The 21,211-nt window shown below is 43.9% G+C and overlaps 1 protein-coding gene across 1 annotated transcript in view; it reads left to right on the top strand.

Annotated features, from left to right (window-relative positions):
* The first annotated feature begins 318 nt into the window (after nucleotides 1-318).
* LOC142759967 (ADP-dependent glucokinase-like) overlaps nucleotides 319-21,211 on the top strand; it is a 32,358-nt gene continuing 11,465 nt past the window's right edge. Inside the window, exons 1-3 of the mRNA XM_075862801.1 lie at nucleotides 319-1,299; nucleotides 10,035-10,194; nucleotides 12,068-12,258. Coding sequence (XP_075718916.1) covers nucleotides 1,116-1,299; nucleotides 10,035-10,194; nucleotides 12,068-12,258 — 535 coding nt within the window. The 5' untranslated portion in view covers nucleotides 319-1,115. The remainder of the gene's footprint in view (nucleotides 1,300-10,034; nucleotides 10,195-12,067; nucleotides 12,259-21,211) is intronic.

The following is a 21,211-nucleotide window of genomic DNA, read 5'->3' on the forward strand; positions in this document are numbered from 1 at the left end:
GAATGAGCCCTCAAGGTGTATCCAAGCTGTGCACTTGAATACAATCTATTGTTCCCTGCTATCAGCCATCTGGCTGTATTGTTCTTCAATAGGATTAACTGACAGAAAGTCAAGAAACATGTCTACAATTGTGAGAACCTATTTCTAAGAACCTCCTCCAGAAATATGTTCATATTCGTGTGTGACAATATCCGCTGCGCTTTTACAAGGTGTAACTTTGCGCTACTTTAAGAGGTGCTGCAGCAGCAGCAAAGGAGTATACATATTAACGAGTAATATTAACGAGCAACATTGTAGGTTTTCAAGCTGCGTCATTATAATTCATAGCCTGCTCCTCCTCCACAACATGTCAGAGGGTAACGTTATGCCAGGAGGCAGGGAGGACAATACACAAGTATGTAAAGCAGATAAGCAGCGAGATGAGAGACATGGCGGCACACCCTCCCCAGCCCTGCAGAGCCTGCCCCCCACCCCCCGCAGCTGGAGGAGGATGGAGTAGGGATCCGGGTGTAGCTTCCGTGTGTGTGTCCTGACAACCCCTCCTCCCTGAGAAAAAGAGGCCCGGGCCGGGGAGCAGCTGTGTCACTGGAGGGAAGGTGACTGCTCTTACCTGCTGCCATTGACAGGACTCTGCTGTTATGCAAGATGCACAGTACAGTGAGCTGCTGAAACTGTGGTAATAGGGGATTCTCTGACAATAATGCGCGTTGTGTCCAGCAGGAGACGCTGTTTATGGTCAAGGGTGTCATACAATGTGTAATATACATATGTAATTGCACTGACCAGCATTTGGAAGTTTGAGTTCTGGACCTGCAGAACCCGAGTGCAGAGCATTGTAGTGTGCGTGCTGCACTGGCAGGAGTAGTAGTATTGTGTGTGTGCTGCATTGGCAGGAGTAGTAGTATTGTGTGAGGTGCACTGACAGGAGTGGTAGTATTGTGTGTAGTGCACTGGCAGGAGTAGTAGTATTGTGAGTGCTGCACTGACAGGAGTAGTAGGAGTAGTAGTATTGTGTGTGTGAGGTGCACTGACAGGAGTGGTAGTATTGTGTGTGCTGCATTGACAGGAGTAGTAGTAGTATTGTATGTGCTGACTCAGCTCTGCAGGATTCCCTCATGGCTGCCCCCAAGCTCCTGTGTCTCCCTCTCCTATCACTGCTTACTTTGCTGCTTGCTTATTGGTTTCGCCATGTGGAAAAGGATAACCTGCAGTACCGGTTGGATACAGTGCTGTCATCTCTGCTTCGGGCTGAACAGAAAGTTGGTTTGGACGTAAGGCGACCTCCTCGTATAGCGATTGGTGAGTACAATATGTGTATTTGTAATTGGGAATTGTAGCATTGGGGACAGTGTGAATTGTTGTATCCTTTAACACTGAGAGTTTCAGGTGCGGTTATCGCGGGCTCTAGTGTGTTTCAAGGTTTATACTACGGTTTTGCCCATGGTTATATGCTGATTCCGGTTTGATATCTGTTATAAACATACTCAGTCATAGAGGGTTCGCAATGGTATCCGGACTCAGTAGTTTACTGTTTAATACGTTTTTAAATGCACACGGTGGGGCTTTTGTCACGGTGGTGATTGTACCCCTGTTTTTAGAGAGTTATCTAATAAACTTATATTTTACTCATATATCACTTCAGTGAATTCATAAAAATTTCCTATATTGTGGGAGCACAATTTTGTTGTATCAGTTATACAGTGAATCACTGTGTTCTGGATAAAGCTGACTGATGGGAATAGTTCTTGGGTTTAATTATACATTTTGCATCAATAGAAAAAAAAAAAGGGAAATAGCAAATAGATTGGTTTATAATAGACATAGGACCATTGATGGACCTAGGCTCGTATCTCTGAGAATTGCAATTGGCTGTATTCTGCATCCTATTCACAGACTACAAGCTGCTGTAAGTGTGAATTGTTCACAGCTCTGCACCTGAGTTATAGCAGCACTTGTGCTGGTAAAGAAGCAACACCTGTAGTAGGGAAGAGAGTGCCCTAATATATCGGTATAGCATTAGCCACAGAAGAACGTTTAATTTACGGTAATAATTTGCACACTCTATATGGCCGAGTGTTTTTGTGATCTCTAATTCTCATTTGCTTTACTTCTCTCTTCCACCAATCTACAAACAAATGCAGTGAAGCAAATGATCAACATAACAAGGGAGAGTTCAGAGGTCCAAATCTCTGGACTCTGGTGGTGGGCGGAGGAACTCCGGAGTCATGGAGAGGAACACTTCATTATTAAATGAATCATTCCCCTGTGATTGATTTGACTTTCAACCTTTATACTCCACTATTTAAATGTTTTTTTTCAGTCCTTTCAAGACCTTTTATGGCGTATTGATCTGAATCGGTGGGGATCCGACCTCTAAAATTCACACTGATCTCCGTAATGGAGGTGCCCCATTCCTGGGGAAGATACACATTTTGGCTTCCTCCTTAGCTTCTATAATACAGAGTGACTGGGCATGTACTGGCACCTCTCCATCAGGAACAGGGGCCGGGCTACCTCATTCTCATGATCAGTAGAAGTCTCAGCAGTTGGGCCTCTACTGACCAAACGTTTATAGATAGAAAGAATAGCAAAATAATTTTATATCTGCCCAAACTATATACATATTGATGGATTGGCATACGCCTGAGCTGTATACATTTTATTACAATGACCATTAATGGGCAATGGATAGAACTGTATGACATACACTATATGAACAAAAGTATTGGGACAACTACACTACCGTTCAAAAGTTTGGGGTCACCCAGACAATTTTGTGTTTTCCATGAAAACTCACTCTTATATTTATCAAATGAGTTGCAAAATGACTAGAAATTATAGTCAAGACATTGACAAGGTTAGAAATAATTATTTTTATTTGAAATAATTATTTTCTCCTACAAACTTTGCTTTCGTCAAAGAATGCTCCATTTGCAGCAATTACAACATTGCAGACCTTTGGCATTCTAGCTGTTAATTTGCTGAGGTAATCGGGAGAAATTTCACCCCATGCTTCCAGAAGCCCCTCCCACAAGTTGCCCATTATAGTAAGTGATCCTATCAAGTACCTCGCTCAGTTATAATGGACAACGTTAGGTTAATGTGTGAGGTACATGATGGGGTTAATTACTATTAATGTGAGGCACATGGAGGTACTAAATTCATAACACCATGTGCCTCACATTAATATTAAGTGACTTCCTCATTTCCCTAACATAATGGCAATGTTGGGGTTAATGTGGGTCATATTAACCCCAATGTTCCTCAATGCTGGCTGCAAAAAATTCTAGTGCCTACTCTAGTGCCTTTTATTTCAAGCTTTTGCGCTGTTCTAACCAATACCTGCCTGGGGTTGATCTGTTACTACACTGCAGCGTGGTCCTGATCCCACATTAGCGGCGCGAGCGACACCGGCATGTCATCAGGAGCCCACTGCCTGTGCCGCTCGCAACATTCCCCTCCCTCCCCCTTCTCACATACACATACCATTATCATTGGTGGCAGTAGAGAAAGAAGGGAGGAGCGTTCCTCCCTCCTACTGTGACGCAGCTGACACTAAAGGAAGCGGTACTGAAGGAAGGGAACATAGTGGGCGCTGTACAGTGCGTGTGCACCATGTTCTCTTTATTAATTTCAATACTAAGCTGTGCGGTAGCTCGGTATCAAAAAACATAAATTGGCAGTATCGAACAGTTTTCCCCCGCACAGCATTGAAATGTTATCGAGATTTCGATGCATCGTGCATGACTATTCCAGATAGGGAAGCGTGATTTGTCACTCCACAGAACACATTTCCACTTCTCTAGAATCCCAGTGGCAGCGTGCTTTACAACACTCTAGCCGACACTTGGCGTTGTGCTTGGTGATGTAAGGCTTGCATGCAGCTGCTCGGCTATGGAAACCCATGCCATGAAGCTTCCAGCGCATAGTTTTTGTACAGATGTTCATGTCAGAGGAGGTTTGTAACTACAGTTATTAAGTCCGCAGAACGTTGGCGACTTTTATGCACTATGTGCCTCAGCACTTGGCTCTGTTACTTTACGTGATTTGCCACTTTGTGGCTGTGGTTCCTAAACACTTCTATTTTGCATCAATACCACTCACAATTGATCTTGGAACATCTAGGAGGGACGAAACGTCGCAAACAGACTTATTTCAACGACGGCATCCTATTACAGTACCACTCTCAAAGTCAGCGAGCTCTTTAGAACGACCCATTCTTTCACAAATGTCTGTAAAGGCGACTGTGTGTTTAGGTGCTGGATTTTATAAACTTGTGGCAATGGGACTGAATAAATCGTCTGAATTCAATGATTAAGGGGTGTGTCCCAATACTTTTGTCCATATTGTGTATATTGGGACTATATAGTCAGCGTATACGTCTGGTGTGAACAGAGCCTAAAGGTACTCTTACACAGCCCAACGTGGGCCGTGTAAACGAGTTCTGATCAACAAGACCGCTCGTTAGCTCCTTTCACAAGGAGCTAATATTGGGACAAGCACTCGTTACTGCGATCGCTCGTCCCCATACGTTATTATCATGTTGGCAGCACATCTCCCCGTTTACACGGTGAAATGTGCTGCCGACAACGATAATAGTTTCGGCATTTAAAATGATACAATCAGCCGATGAACGAGCGTTTCCTTATTCAACGGCTGATCGTTGCCCTGTTTACACATGGCAATTATCGGGAATGAGCGTTTTTGAACGCTCCTTTGCCCAATAATTGGCCGGTGTAAAAGGGCCCTTAGAAACACAGTACTTCCAATTGCCTACAGTGTGATCTAGGATCAGATAAAACGAACAACCTGGTCATTCCCATGGGCCTTATCCAGTGTTAACAGAAACTTTGACACCTGTAGCTTTTCTCAAGGCATGATAGGATGTGTAGTTTCACAGCGTAGCAATACAGTTCAGTAATAAAACGATAAAATTAAGATGTCTATCGGACTCAGAAAGCTTTTCAATTTAAGTAGGTTAAAATATTTAGAAAATTCAAAAACCGAAATCAAGAATGGATATTGTATAGGGGACCTGACTAATTGGTAAATTAGCAGGCAGTCCCGAAGAGTACTTTTGCCCATTGAGCAGTGTGCCAATATCAGAAAACCGTATGATCAATTCTTGCTTATCGAGTTTAGAGCGTTTCTCAGTATCACTTCCTTTCCATATGAAGTCCTAGTAATCCTGTAAAAACAGCTCAAGGGCGATCATAGAAGACTTCGTCTATGTTCACACAGAGTTATTTTTTAGAAAAAACAGTTGATTCCATACCTCCCAACCGTCCCGGATCCGGCGGGACAGTCCCGGTTTCTCACCGCTGTCCCGCCGTCCTGCGCGGTCTGCAAAATGTCCCGCTGGGCGCTGGAGCTGTATCAAAACAGCTGATCACTGCTGACAGGCACCCTGCATGCCAGATGTCTGCAGCAGTGATCAGAAGAAGGCAGGAGTCTTGCGGCGGTGTTCTCACTGGGATCGATCCTGGCACGAGAGTGGACCAGTCCAGTCACCTGACCTGTCATCTGACCTCACCGGTCAGGTGACAGGTCAGGTGACTGGACTGGTCCACTCCCGGGCCGGCATCAACACCAGTGAGAACACCGCCGCAAGACTCCTGCCTTCTTCTGACGGTGAGTGAAAGCAGAGTGGAGAGTGGCAGCAGTAGGGCCAGCTACCTCTTATAAGGGGGTTGTGTTGCGCTACCAACAGGGAGCTATCTACAGGGGGGCTGTGTCTGGCGCTATGTACAGGGGGGGCTGTGTCTGGCGCTATGTACAGGGGGGGCTATGTGTGGAGCTATGTACAGGGGGGGCTATGTGTGGAGCTATGTACAGGGGGGGCTATGTACAGGGGGGGCTGTGTGTGGAGCTATGTACAGGGGGGGCTGTGTGTGGAGCTATGTACAGGGGGGGCTGTGTGTGGAGCTATGTACAGGGGGGGCTGTGTGTGGAGCTATGTACAGGGGGGGCTGTGTGTGGAGCTATCTACAGGGGGGGCCTGTGTGTGGAGCTATCTACAGGGGGGGCCTGTGTGTGGAGCTATCTACAGGGGGGGCCTGTGTGTGGAGCTATCTACAGGGGGGGCCTGTGTGTGGAGCTATCTACAGGGGGGGCCTGTGTGTGGAGCTATCTACAGGGGGGGCCTGTGTGTGGAGCTATCTACAGGGGGGGCCTGTGTGTGGAGCTATCTACAGGGGGGGCCTGTGTGTGGAGCTATCTACAGGGGGGGCCTGTGTGTGGAGCTATCTACAGGGGGGGCCTGTGTGTGGAGCTATCTACAGGGGGGGCCTGTGTGTGGAGCTATCTACAGGGGGGGCCTGTGTGTGGAGCTATCTACAGGGGGGGCCTGTGTGTGGAGCTATCTACAGGGGGGGCCTGTGTGTGGAGCTATCTACAGGGGGGGCCTGTGTGTGGAGCTATCTACAGGGGGGGCCTGTGTGTGGAGCTATCTACAGGGGGGGCCTGTGTGTGGAGCTATCTACAGGGGGGGCCTGTGTGTGGAGCTATCTACAGGGGGGGCCTGTGTGTGGAGCTATCTACAGGGGGGGCCTGTGTGTGGAGCTATCTACAGGGGGGGCCTGTGTGTGGAGCTATCTACAGGGGGGGCCTGTGTGTGGAGCTATCTACAGGGGGCCTGTGTGTGGAGCTATCTACAGGGGGGCTGTGTGTGGAGCTATCTACAGGGGGGCTGTGTGTGGCGCTATGTACAGGGGGGCTGTGTGTGGCGCTATGTACAGGGGGGCTCTGATTGATGATTTTTCCATTGACCGGTAGCAGAGTTACACAACTGGAAAAAAAAATCCCCATCATGTAACTCTGCTACCTGTCAATTGAAAAGTCATCAACCACAGGGTCTCCCTCTTGACTTTCATTGTACTCCGCCTTTTGGTTTGTCCTGCAGCTGCTGCCGTGATGCGCAAATGTTATACCCAAGATGTGAACAGGCCCTTGTTACTTTTCCTATCACCGTTCGCTTTCCGTTTCGGGGTTCCGTCGGAGGTTTCCGTCGTTTCAGTCACCATTGGTCGACTCCGCTATTGATTCCGTCGGGAAACCGGAAACCTGCCGGAATGGTGACGAACGGAAACCATTAGCGAATGGTGACTAAAACGGAAACTGTGCTTTCATTTTCAGTTTCCGTTGCGGGGTTCACCAGACGGAAACCTCTGACGGAACCCCCGGAACGGAAATGAACGGTGATGTGAACAGGCCCTTTAGCCGATATAACCGGATCCATAATATCTGTGATATCCAGACAGTCTAGAGATCCGCAGTGAGAATGTGCACTTGTTATTTGCAGAAGGATCGGGCCGTGATTTAATGTGTTGATGCTGGATATTTGGCGTGGTTAGGGGCGTGGCTTAAAATGTCCCTCTTTTCCGAATTCAAAACTTGGGAGGTATGGTTGATTCTGCCTCCAAAATCAGGCTGATTTTGGAGCCAAATTTTCAAATGCAAGATGTTTTGGATGCTGTTTTTGACGCTTTTCACTGCAAAAAAACAGCGCCCAACTAGTCAGGTCTGTTTTTTTCCCGCAGCTTTTTCAGTTTCCGATTGCTTTATTGATTTATGGCACAGAATCCGTTCCAAGGTAGGTCGAGAGGCTTTTTTTCCAGTGCTGCTGAATTAGTTTCAGCGAGCTGAAAAGTCTGCGGCGTGTGTGCTGCGGCGCTAATTCTCATTAAAAGCAATGGGAGGCAAAAGCGGGGTTTTTTTTATTTTTATTTCGCGTGCGTCGGAATCGGCGCGCAAAATACACTGTGTGAACGTAGCCACAGGGTAAGTGATAAATGTCTTGTCGCTGGAGGCCTCTGCTGCTGGAACCCCCAGGATCACTAGAGCCCCTCAGTCTTCCGTGAGGAGGAGTTTGAATAGTGCAGCAGGGCGCATGCTTGACCACTGCTCCATTCAAAGTCTATGGGACTGATTGAGATAACTAAGTGCTGTCCATACACTATGAATGGAGCGGCGACACGCATGCTCGACCGCCTCGTCATTCCAACTCCTCTTCACTGTGATCAAGATTGTGTCCACCCCAAAAACATATAGAAATCAAACGTTGAGAATTTCCCCACAATTTGGTATAGCACATGGATCCTATAGGAGACTTTCGGTCATAATTTTTTTGCAATGTGTTTATACACGGATGCAAAGCCTATATAATACATTATTGGGCGCAAAAAAAAATCACCCCAAAGGCTGTCTGTGTTTTAGGTCTGAATTTGGCAAAGCTCTGAATTCAAACTGCTTTTATCTTTACTTCTCCATTGAATTCTTGTGCCACAAAATGTTACCTTTTAATCTGGAATCTTGGGGAGAGAGGTAGGGCCACATTGGTTAAACAATCCTTCTGTATATTCCTTTATAAGAGACGGGGTCCCCCATTCAGGCTCATACCTTCTGTAAATAACACCAGAGGCCGGCTAACCACCTTCTGGTATCCACAATCAGGGTAAACATCCCGAAAAACGGCTGAAAAATCGGAAGCAGAACGCCTCCAAACATCTGCCCATTGATTTCAATGGGAAAAACGGCGTTCTGTTCAGAAATGGCCGTGAAAAAGAAGTGCATGTCACTTCTTCAGCTGTTTTTGGAGCCGTATTTCATAGAAATTAAACGCGACTTTGCATAAAAAACGTCTGAAACCCAGGAGCTGGCTTCCCTTGAAAACAGCTCTGTATTTTCAGAAGTTTTTTATTTTGTGTGTGCACATACCCTTAGGGCTGGGAGATTGTGACCTAATCACGATTAATTGAACGTGTAACCTTGATTATGATTATTAAGGCCACATCCATTTTTGCATGCTACGCCATTGAATTAATATTTATCCCCTGAACCTGCTGTATACTACTGTATATAATATGCCCCAACGCAGCCCCAATAGTGCCTCATAAAAAAAAATATATATATATATATATATATATATATATATATATATATATATATATATATATATATATACATACTCAACCCCTTTCCAATGACGCGTGGAGGAGATCACTCTGGTCTGTGCTGCTCGGTGACTTTGCAGCCTTACGGCCCCCTGATCTGCCATTGGATTCAACTGTATCTGCATCCTAAAGATTTAAACCGGGGGTGGGGGATTGGAAAAACTGAAATGAGCAAGATGACGTCGATTAATTGCGCTGAATTTCGGTTCCGGGTTGTTTTTTTATTTTATTACCAGCCCTAGCCACAAAAATGGCTGTTATTTAGGAGCCTTAATCAAACCCCACCCTAGTCACTCTTCCATCTCATTTAGTCTCACTGAATTGTGATGAAGTTGGGAAGGCAAGAACCACACAAAAATGGTCTGCGAGCCGCATGAGGCTCCTAAGCAACGCTGTGGCCAACCTGGCTATATTACTACTGGTAGACCTGTACAATGAAACAACTCTAGACCTAAACATGCTTTACAAATGCTGAGGTTGCACAAGGTCAGCGGGATCTATGCAAACAATGACTGCATTAATAGTTGCTTGAAGATCCAGTCAGTCAATGCTTTGTTGCTTTAGGGATTTGTTCCCAAACCAACAGACTAGAATATGTTTACACAACCTCGTCAGTTACAGTTTTGCGTTCTTACGCTTTGACTACACTTTGCAGCCAATGGAATTAGGTTATTGTTAGTAATTTGGATAGGTGGCTTGTTTATTGTAAAGGGAGGGCACACAACTACAGTTCCTAGCAGGCCTTATCATCAGGCGTGACTTCTTTACCAGCAACAGTGTTCAAACAGTCTCATCTTTGTCAGACCATCAGCAGACACAAGCCATTTTATCTGTCAGGGCATACTGGAGCTCCGCCATAGCTAGAAATATACAGCTTATGCAATAATCTATTTCTGTAAAAGAAAGTTTAGCGTTTTATGTAAATGTATATACGTATCAGGTGACCTTATCCAAATAAATGACAAGTCAGGTTTATCTTCTTGTTTTTTCATCCTGACCTTTTGTTAAATGTCTAGGATCGCAATAAATCCCTTTCGATTCTTTAGTTATGTCACTAAAGAGCTCTCTTTTTGTTCCGTACAGGTTTTGGGGGCTGTCTTGATATAATAGTAGATGGAGTGGCTTTAATGCAGGAGGCAGCTGTAGAGCCGAGCTACAACCCAGTCCACCACAACTTCATTCAGACCGAGACACAACTGGCTGAGAGCTTTGCCTACTTTTTTCCTCCAGGAGCTGCTTCAGAGTAAGCAAATATTATTTTAATACATGATGTGAATACTTTGAATTGAAGTTTTCCTCCTGTTTGGAGCTACAGTAAATGTAGATTTACCGTATATGTCGGCGTATAAGACGACTGGGCGTATAAGACGACCCCCAACTTTTACCCTTAAAATATAGAATTTAAGATATACTCACCATTTCGTGCAGGAGCGCTTCACTATGGCCATCGGCGGCAGGACCCAGGACTCTGTCTCTTTGAACTCGCGCATGCGCAGATAGGCGAGGTACATGATGGGGTTAATTACTATTAATGTGAGGAACATGGAGGGTAAATTCATCGCACCTCGCGCCTCACATTAATAAGTGAATGAAAGCCGTGTTTATTTCATTTTTTTACAGCGTACACATCATAAATGATGCAAAAACATTGTTGTCCGCGCCATTACTGAATGTGTGTATTTTATATATTGAGACTTATTTTAATGTTTATTGTAAAAAAGGTGAAGGTGTATTTTTTTTAAAATGTAACCATACTTTGTTTTTACTTTATTTTTAAACTTTAATGTACTGACATATATCAGATATGTGCCAGTACATTAGCCTGTGGACAGAGAGCACACAGGCAGTTGTTAGGACATACTTGGGTATATCCTAACAACAAGAGATATGGTCAGACAGCCCTGGGGTCCGTCAATAGACCCTGGGCTGTCTGCCCATATATGGTATGGCCCTCGATCGCGTCACAGGAATTCCCTGTGACGCGATCCAGGGGCATCCCCCCTTCTCACTTTCCCCTGAATGCTGCAGTCAGCTGTGATCGCAGCATTCACGGGAATAACGGCGGAGATGAGAGGTTCTCTGATCTCCGGCGTTATAGAGCGGGGCTGCGGCTGTGTAATACAGCCATTGCCCCGCTCCTGACAGGAAGTGCGCGCGCGGTCAGCATGAGGAGATGCGGCCGGCGCTGCACTAATGAGCGGCAGTTCAGGCACTGAAGACAACATGGGGGTGCTTTGTAGCGCGCCCGCCATGTTCTGTCTTCAGTGCCGCAGATCATTAGTGCAGCGCCGGCCGCATCACATGATGCTGACCCCGCGCGCATATGTCAGGACTCAGGAGCGGGGCTGTGGCTGAATTACACAGCCGCAGCCCCGCTCTCATAGTCATGTGTACTATACTGAGCTGTGCGGCTGCAACGTGCATCCCTAATGTAGACAATATCCGGCATATAAGACGACCCCACACTTTTGACATTTTTTTAAGGGTGTAGAAAGTCGTCTTGTACGCCGATATATACGGTAGTTTAAAATTCATCATAGTTGCCTTTGGAGAGTGAAAATTATAGATTGCTGTTCGGCGCAGAATATGGCTGCGGGGAAGCAGCTTGGTATTTTAAACACACACACACACTTTTCATAGCCCTAACATCGTATGTTTTCCAACTAGGACAATCTGTGCCAGCGAAAGATGGGGCACCAGAATACCGCTGTAGCTTTGATGGAATTATACAAAATAATAATTGTAGGACAAATGCTTATTTCTGCTGATGATCCAGCTCCAGAAACCCCCTAGCCGATCAGCTTCTTATTGCCTGCTAGCATAAAAATGTACCTTTTATATGCTGGCTATTCAAACGAATGGCCAACCATGTAATAAATAGTTGGACGAGGCCAGCAAGAGCAAAAATAGTCAGTGGCTCTCCGCAGTGGCTAATAGACTGTGGTCCTCAACAGAGGTCCCCCTCCCAGACCTTTACGAGGTCGTCCCCCCACACCTTTACGAGGTCCATATGCCCTAAGAGGGTTGTGTTCATGAGACAATCCCTTTTTAAAAGTCAGAATTAAATTTTGCTAAAATATAATACATTCATTATTTTTATTTCTTGTTCTGTACAGACGATACGTGTCCAACGACACCTTGTTTAGGAAACTTGTAGATGCATCAAAAAGACTTTCAGAAATGCGCTGGGCTCTTGGCGGGAATGCTCCAGTTATGGCCAATCGCTTAGCTGCTGAAGGATGTGACGTCCTTCTTGGAGGTCGTCTGAGTACAGATGAAACTAGTGTGTTGTCTGACCGCATCACAGGTAAGATCCCCCGATAACTAATAACTCATTGTGTTGTCTGCACAAAACCACGTGGAGTAATAATTGTAAAAAACAGAATGTTTTATCTCTTAAAAAACATATTTTGGATCCTCATAGAGGAAATTCTGTAAAAGCTACCTTAGGGGTCATGCGGATTAGTTTGGACCGTAGAGTGGCATATAGAAAAGATATATCTTTTATGCGATCCCGTTAATAGGGAGTCAAACAAGTAAATAGGTGCTTATCGGGAGACCTCATCAGAAAGTCTTTTAAGAGCAAAGGGCATTATCTAAAAATATTATAGGTATTTGATGATTCACTACTTCAAATTTAGATTGGATTTCCTGCAATAATAACCATCTCTTCTCCTTAGTGTTCATTAAGTTGCTCAGTATCGTGACCATTCTTCCATCGTGTCAATGGTTTATTTGATTGGAGAGGGCCAAAAATTACGGGTTTCCCCAAATGCACGAAAGACCATAGTTCTTTCAACGTTACAATGATATCCCTTAGAAGTAATGACCTTTTAATGTTAGCTGGGAGTTTGGCAAACTTTGAGTGCGATAGGGCCAACGGATTACACAGGTAAGCCAATTGCTGCTCTAAGGCAGTGTTCGAATGATATGGTACATCATATCATTCGAACACTGCCTTAGAGCAGCAATTGGCTTACAATGTTTTTTTTCAATCTAACAAATGTCTGCTTAAGCAGCTCAAATTTTTCCCACCTATGTTGGTAAAGTTAAGTTCCCCTTTTCTCATCATTAGTTTGCTTAATTCTTACCTGGGTTTTTCCCCTGTAATAAAAGTTAAGTTCAATACGTTTGCAACAATATGTTTTATTAGTAGGGGAATGGTTTGTAGGGGATACAGCAAAGTTGAGAAACTGGACATTTTAACAAGACAACATCTGCCCACAACAGATAAAGGTAACCCATGCAACTTAAGTAGGTCATTTTGTTTAACAGAATTAAAAGGGGAGCAATTGAGATCATAAAGAAGTTTTGGCATTCTGACAATTTTAATCCCCAGGTAAATTGTGTTTGTGGTGGTAACCACAACGCCTCTAGAACCACTGCTCATACCTTTTTATAAAACTAAGCTGCTCTAAGGTAATAAAATAGGAAATTAGACCCCCATCCTCGTCTGTCGGTTTTAAAAAATAGGTAGTGCTTCAGATTTATCAAAATAGATTTTAAAGCTCAAAATAACGCCCTTAAAGAGGCTCTGTCACCAGATTTTGCAAACCCTACCTGCTATTGCAGCAGATCGGCGCTGCAATGTAGATTACAGTAACGTTTTTATTTTTAAAAAACGAGCATTTTTGGCCAAATTATGACCATTTTTGTATTTATGCAAATGAGGCTTGCAAAAGTCCAAGTGGGCGTGTTTAAAGTAAAAGTCCAAGTGGGCGTGTATTATGTGCGTACATCGGGGCGTTTTTACTACTTTTACTAGCTGGGCGTTCTGACGAGAAGTATCATCCACTTCTCTTCAGAACGCCCAGCTTCTGGCAGTGCAGACACAGCCGTGTTCTCGAGAGATCACGCTGTGACGTCACTCACTTCCTGCTCCAGGTCCTGCATCGTGTCGGCCACATCGGCACCAGAGGCTACAGTTGATTCTGCAGCAGCATCAGCGTTTGTAGGTAAGTAGCTACATTGACTTACCTGCAAACGCCGATGCTGCTGCAGAATCAAGTGTAGCCTCTGGTGCCGATGTGTCCTCGCTTGTCCGACACGATGCAGGACCTAGCAGTTTGATAGATAATTGTGTTCGCGGCCTACGAGTGAAGCCGCGGCCTAAAGTTTGGCGACATACCGCCCGCGGGGCACTGCATCGTGGACGCCACGGTGAATACCTCCGCTGGGCAGAGCGGCTATTGTGGATGACCCCCCACTCACACTCACCTGCATCACAATCAGTCTTGGATTTAGGATAACTCCTGGGATTTACAGTCACCGTGACCATCTACATTGGGAGAAACTGCACCCTCCATTTTGTCCATATTTTGGATCCTCATAGAGGAAATTCTGTAAAAGCTACCTTAGGGGTCATGGGGATTAGTTTGGACCGTAGAGTGGCATATAGAAAAGATATATCTTTTATGCGATCCCGTTAATAGGGAGTCAAACAAGTAAATAGGTGCTTATCGGGAGACCTCATCAGAAAGTCTTTTTTAAGAGCAAAGGGCATTATCTAAAAATATTATAGGTATTGATGATTCACTACTTCAAATTTAGATTGGATTTCCTGCAATAATAACCATCTCTTCTCCTGAGTGTTCATTAAGTTGCTCAGTATCGTGACCATTCTTCCATCGTGTCAATGGTTTATTTGATTGGAGAGGGCCAAAAATTACGGGTTTGCACGAAAGACCATAGTGCTTTCAACGTTACAATGATATCCCTTAGAAGTAATGACCTTTTAATGTTAGCTGGGAATTTGGCAAACTGAGTGCGATAGGGCCAACGGATTACACAGGTAAGCCAATTGCTGCTCTAAGGCAGTGTTCGAATGATATGGTACATCATATCATTCGAACACTGCCTTAGAGCAGCAATTGGCTTACAATGTTGTTTTCAATCTAACATGTTTATTTATTATTTATTTATTTCAGTTACTTATATAGCGCCAACATATTACGCAGCGCTGTACAGAGGTCCACTTTTTTCACTGTCCCCATTGGGGCTCGCAATCTAAATTCTCTATGGGTATGTTTTTGGGGTGTGGGAGGAAACCGGAGTACCCGGAGGAAACCCACGCAAACACGGGGAGAACATACAAACTCCATGCAGATGTTGTCCTTGGTTGGATTTGAACCCAGGACCCCAGTGCTGCAAGGCAATAGTGCTAACCACTGAGCCACCGTGCTGCCCTTAAATAGACTTCTTAACATTCTTGTCTGCGTGAGTGCTATGACCGGAAGCCGCAAGAGGGTCTCTATGAATGTACCTAACGCACCTAGCCAAACGTTTCCGGAGATCTTTCGCTCCCAGAGGGTTTCAGGGAATATGCAGAATCCAGGATCACCCGCCTGCTCCTCTGACTCCGCAACCAAAGAATCTGCTCCTAAGAGCCCTTCTGCCTCATCTACAGAGGACCCTAATCCTGACCCTATTTTACAGAATTAAATCCTTGTTCAGAGAGGAATTACAACAAGCGGTGGCTGAATTTACCAAACCGTTTCAGGATATGGCACAGCGAGTGTCTGATGTAGAAGATAAACCGGATGAGCTGGTAGATGCTGTAACAGAAGACCGCCAATGGCTTGACGACCATGAATCTAAACTGGACCAGCTGGAACTTAAAGAGGCTCTATCACCACATTAAAAGTGCCCGATCTCCTACATTAGGAGATCGGCGCTATAATGTAGGTGACAGCAGTGCTTTTTATTTAAAAAAAAAACGATTTATTTTCACCACTTTATTAGCGACTTTAGATTTATGCTAATGAGTTAGTTACCTAATGCCCAAGTGGGTGTGTTTTTACTTTAGACCAAGTGGGCGTTGTACAGAGGAGTGTATGACGCTGACCAATCAGCGTCATGCACTCCTCTCCATTCATTTAGTCAGCGCATAGGGATCTCTATGCGCTGACTAAATGATTGGAGAGAAGTGTATGACGCTGATTGGTCAGCGTCATACACTCCTCTGTACAACGCCCACTTGGTCTAAAGTAAAAACACGCCCACTTGGGCATTAAGCAACTCATTAGCATAAATCTAAAATCGCTAATAAAAAGTGGTAAAAACAGATCGTTCTTTTAAATAAAAAGCACTGCCGTCGCCTACATTATAGCGCCGATCTCCTTATGTAGGAGATAGGGCACTTATAATGTGGTGACAGAGCCTCTTTAAACTAGAAGATGAGTTAGTACAGCAAAAACGTGAGGGGATGGCGGCGCTCCTCCGAGACTCTTATGAGGTGGTGAAGTGTAGATAGCCGGCTGCCACCCACTGCAGTCCCTTGGTGCTAAATCCTTAGTACCTGGGACAAGGTGAGAGTCAGAAGGTGAAGAGAAAAAAAAAATGCAGTGTAATTACGGGTATCGGTGCCAGGCTGAAGAGGATCAGGAACGGAGTCAAGTGGGTAGGATCTAGGAGATCTTTTATTGTGAGGACGACGCGTTTCTGAACCGGACTGGTCCCTTCGTCAGGTCAGTATACAATAGTTGCACGTGTAGTGTGCACATATATATGCAGTAAAAAGACCGGGAACACACCGGTGCACAACACTTCAATTAACATACAAATTACCAAGAGCCGTTACAGGATGACAGATCCTTCGTGGCTTCAAAGTTTAAAACATCATGGTTTATACAGATAATATACGTTATTCACACATATTCATATGTGTTCTTATACATTTATTCATGATTGTGTACATTCTGTTCTAGCATCATGTTTTTCACATAGATTCTCATGTAAATTTATCTCAAAGCCATTTTTTTCTCTTCACCTTCTGACTCTTTAAACTAGAAGACCTTGAAAATAGGTCCAGACGAGCCAACTAGAGAGTAAGGGGTCTCCCTGAAAATATTACAGCACTACAAGAAACGGCTCTCACTCTATTTAAGGCCCTCTTGCCACAAGCTGATACATCGACTTTTTCGCATTGATAGAATTCATCATGCCCTTACTAAGCCTAGAAACCCAAGCCTCCACAGGGATGTGGTGCTAAATCTTCATTACCCTGAGGTCAGAGATATGATTCTGTCCGCTGCTAGACGACTATCTACTCTCCCTGGTTTGGATACTACTGTGCGCATATATGCTGATCTAGCTCCGACTACTCTGGATAAGAGGCGTCAATTCCGGCCCCTCTCGCTGGCACTCCAAAAAGACCAGATTAAATATCGATAGGGATTCCCTTTCTCCCTGGCGTTCCAGATCAATTCAAAGGATTTCCTGATAAAAACGTATGCTAAAGGCGAGGCCATTCTACGAGCTGAGGGGATCCCTCCACCACTTCCTCGGCGTCCGATCAGGACATGGCCTCAGAATGGTCCGCCGGATGGCAGACCACTACAACTCGTCCACCACGCTAAGACTCTGGCTGTCATGTAGCCGTCTAAGTTTCTCAGGATGGCTAAGTATTGCTTGAAACGTCATATACTCTAAGCTTGTTGACTTTGTTTTATATTATATTGGACTTCTGATGTAATATGATATTTCATGGGTATGACCCTCCTTACTTTAGGTACTTGCAATACAGTCTAATTCCTATTGTACCCTTTACTCAGGGATTCTTAGGAAGATGAGAATGTTTTCATTAGTGCTCAGATATTTGCTTTTTATGCTTGATAAGTAATGTGTATAACCCAAGTATTTCAAGTTAATTTTTTTTTCTCACATGGTTTGCTCCCTGGAGTGGATCCAATGCTACTCCACCTGGTTTTGTATACCTTTTGAGGTCAAACCGACACGCTTGGTTGCAAAGTTTAAAGTTATGCTACTATGCATGATAACTTGTTCTTTTCTTCACTGTTGTACTAATGTACTTAATTACTCACTGTTTTGTTCACACTTTATGGTTTTATTGGTGTCCTCGGTATGGAAGTCATGTTACTGATTGCCTCTCTAAATGCTCATGTGTTGGGTCATAACTCACAACGTCAGGGGAGTCAATTCACCCACGTAAGGCATTTCTTAACTATGAAACCCATAAACCGGATATCCTATGCCTCCAAGAGACTCATTTCACCTCTATGTCTCACCCCAAGTATTTTAAGTGAGGATACCAAAGGCTTTATCACTCTACATTCCAATCCAAGTGTAGGGGTATATCTATTTTATTTAGGAATTTGTTCCCCATAAATGTTACAAATTTAGCTATAGATCCTCAAGTTCGATTCATTATATTGCTGGTGTAGTCATAGGGTAAGCCGTATGTATAGTTAATTCCTATGCTCCTAATGATTTTCCCATCCCACTTTTCCTCTCCATATGCGAACAGCTCCTGTTATTGGATTATACTAAACTCATCTGATGTGGTGACTTCAATTTCACGTTAACGCTTTCAATTGATTCCACATCAGTGGCAGCAGACAATCGCACAAGTCCTCAAACCCGAGCACTACATGATATATTCAACACGCTTACATTGGTAGATACCTGGAGGGAATATAACCCTTTGGTTCAGGGATATACATATTACTCACCTTCTCACAGTCATCATTATAGACTGGATACTTACAAATGCTATTGCTACACGGGACATGTTATATTCGAGACATATACTTTGTGTTTGGTCGGACCACGACAGGGTATTAACAGTTTTTGATGATACTAATAGGTCACCTCCGCAGACCACCTGGCGTTTGAATGAATCGCTTCTCACTAGACCGGAAATAGTCACTACTAAATCCCTTGAGGACTATTTCCATGATAATTCCACTTTGGATGTCTCGTCCGACATTGTTTGGTTAGCTGACAAACCTGTAATTCGGGGTTCTTTTATTTCTTTGGCTTCTAGTTTGAAAAGGGATCGTACCAAAGCACAAAAAGACTATAAATTGGCAAAACTGGACATTGCATATTCTAGGAACCCTTCCCGATATTTGTATAAAGAACTGAATGATACCAAAACCACGCTGGACTTGGTACTAACATACACGGCAGAAAAGGCCTTGTCATGGACACAAGCCACGTATTATAAATTGGCCAACAAACCTGACAAAATGCTTGCTCGACGATTGCGGGAAAAACAAATTATTAACCATATTCACTCCCTACTAATTAGGCCAGGGATCAACACCTCTAACCCGGAGAAGATCTATGATAAAATGATGGACCAGAATCGGCATACGTGTCGTTTTTCCGTGTGTTACAACTCTTTAGTATAACTGTTTTGGATAGAGAAGGACTGAATGTGGATATCACGGAGGTCGAGTTATCAGATGCTATCAAATGTCTTAAATTGGGGAAAGCTCCGTGACCAGCCGGCTTTTTAGCTAAATACTATAAGAAATTTGGCCCACAACTGCTAACCCATTTATTAATATTATTTCAGTTACTTATATAGCGCCAACATATACGCAGCGCTGTACAGAGGTCCTCATTTACTGTCCGACGCGGCGGTGAAGGACCTGTGGGAGGAAGTGCCATCACAGCGCAATCTTGCGAGATCACGCTGTGTGCAGTGAAAGAAGCCGGGCGGGAACGATGAGAAGTGTATGACGCTGATTGGTCAGCGTCATAAACTTCTCTTTACAACACCCAGTTGGTCAAAAGCGAAAACACGCCCATTGTCTATTAACCCCTTAATAACCAGCATATTTTAAACCTTAATGACCAAGGTGTTTTTCCATCGTCGCATTCCAAGAGCTATAACTTTTTTATTTTTGCGTCAACATAGCTGTATAAGGTCTTGTTTTTTGCGGGACAAGTTGTATTTTTTAATAGCCCCATTTTGAAGTACATATTATTTATTGATTAACTTTTATTAACTTTTTTTTTGTGGCGGGGAATAGAAAAAAAACCTGAAATTTTGCCACTCTTTTTCGCGTCCTAAATCTACGCCGTTTACCGTGTGGTATAAATAACACATTAACTTTATTCAGCAGGTTGTTACGATTGCAACAATACCAAATTTGTATAGTTTTTGTATGTTTTACTACTTTTACACAGTAAAAACGCTTCTTTTTCAAAATTATTTGTTTTTGTGTCTCCATATTTGAAGAGCCATAACTTTTTTATTGTTTCGCCGATGCAGTTGTATGAGGGCTTTTTATTTTGCGGGAAGACTTGTAGTATTTATTGGTACCATTTTGGAGTAGATGCGACTTTTTGATCACTTTTTATCACATATTTATTAAGTCAGGATTCACAGAAAACAGCAATTTTTCCCTAGTTTTTTGTTTAATTTTTGACGGCGTTCACCGTGCGGGTTAAATAATGTAATAGCTTTATAGTCGGGTCGTTACGGACGTGGCGATACCAAATATGTGTAACTTTTTTACTTTTATTTTGTTTTTTTTAATAGTAAAGCAGTTTGTAAGGGGAAAAAGTGGGTTTTTCATTTTTTTTTTATTAACTTTTTTACTAGTCCCACTTAGTAGGACTTTAATCGCTATTATAATACACTGCAATACTTTTGTATTGCAGTGTATTACTGCCTGTCCGTTTAAAACGGACAGGCATCTGCTAGGTCATGACCTAGCAGGCATTCACTACAGGCAGACCTGGGAGCCTGTATTAGGCCCCCGGCTGCCATCGGGGACACAGACACTCGGTGATATTATCGCCGGTGGGGTGAGGGAGCTCCCTCCCTCTCTCCAAAACAACCCAGATGCGGCGCACGCTATTGATGACCGCATCTGAGGGGTTAAACGGGTAAGATCGATACTAATATCGATCTCACACGTTCCAGCAGGGACGCCCCCAGCCCTCAGCTACCTCTGGCAGCTGAGAGCAGGGAGATTTAACGGCTCCCTGCTTTGTTTACTTATTCTGATGCAGCGCCGTAAAAAGGCTTATGCATCAGAATGAAGTCTATTAATGGCCGCCATGAAAAGGCGTATTGGCGGTCACTAACGGGTTAAGAAAGTCATTAGCATAAATCTAAAATAGGTCATAACTCCGTAAAAATTTGTTTTCCAAATAAAAACCACTGATATCTACATTACAGCGCCGATCACATTATGTAGGAGATAGGGAATTTAGAATCTGGTGACAGACCCTCTTTAAGATGAAATCGGTGTGTCATGGCCCTCATGTGATCAAGAATCCAATGTGGATTTGGCATCATGGTACGTTTGTCTATTTGGGTCGTGAAGTCTATGCCATTCCTTCATAAGTTGCTTAAGTTTTCTACTAACGAAAGCAATTCGATGTACAGGTAAGTACTATCTTATTCAGAAATATCATCCAGGAAGGTTTCCCATTGTCCCATAAAAATGTTTTTAAAATCTTTCGATTTGATGACAATAGGATGGGAATCTATTTATTTC

This window comes from Rhinoderma darwinii, chromosome 4 (genome assembly GCF_050947455.1).
Source record: "Rhinoderma darwinii isolate aRhiDar2 chromosome 4, aRhiDar2.hap1, whole genome shotgun sequence".
NCBI lineage: Eukaryota > Metazoa > Chordata > Amphibia > Anura > Rhinodermatidae > Rhinoderma > Rhinoderma darwinii.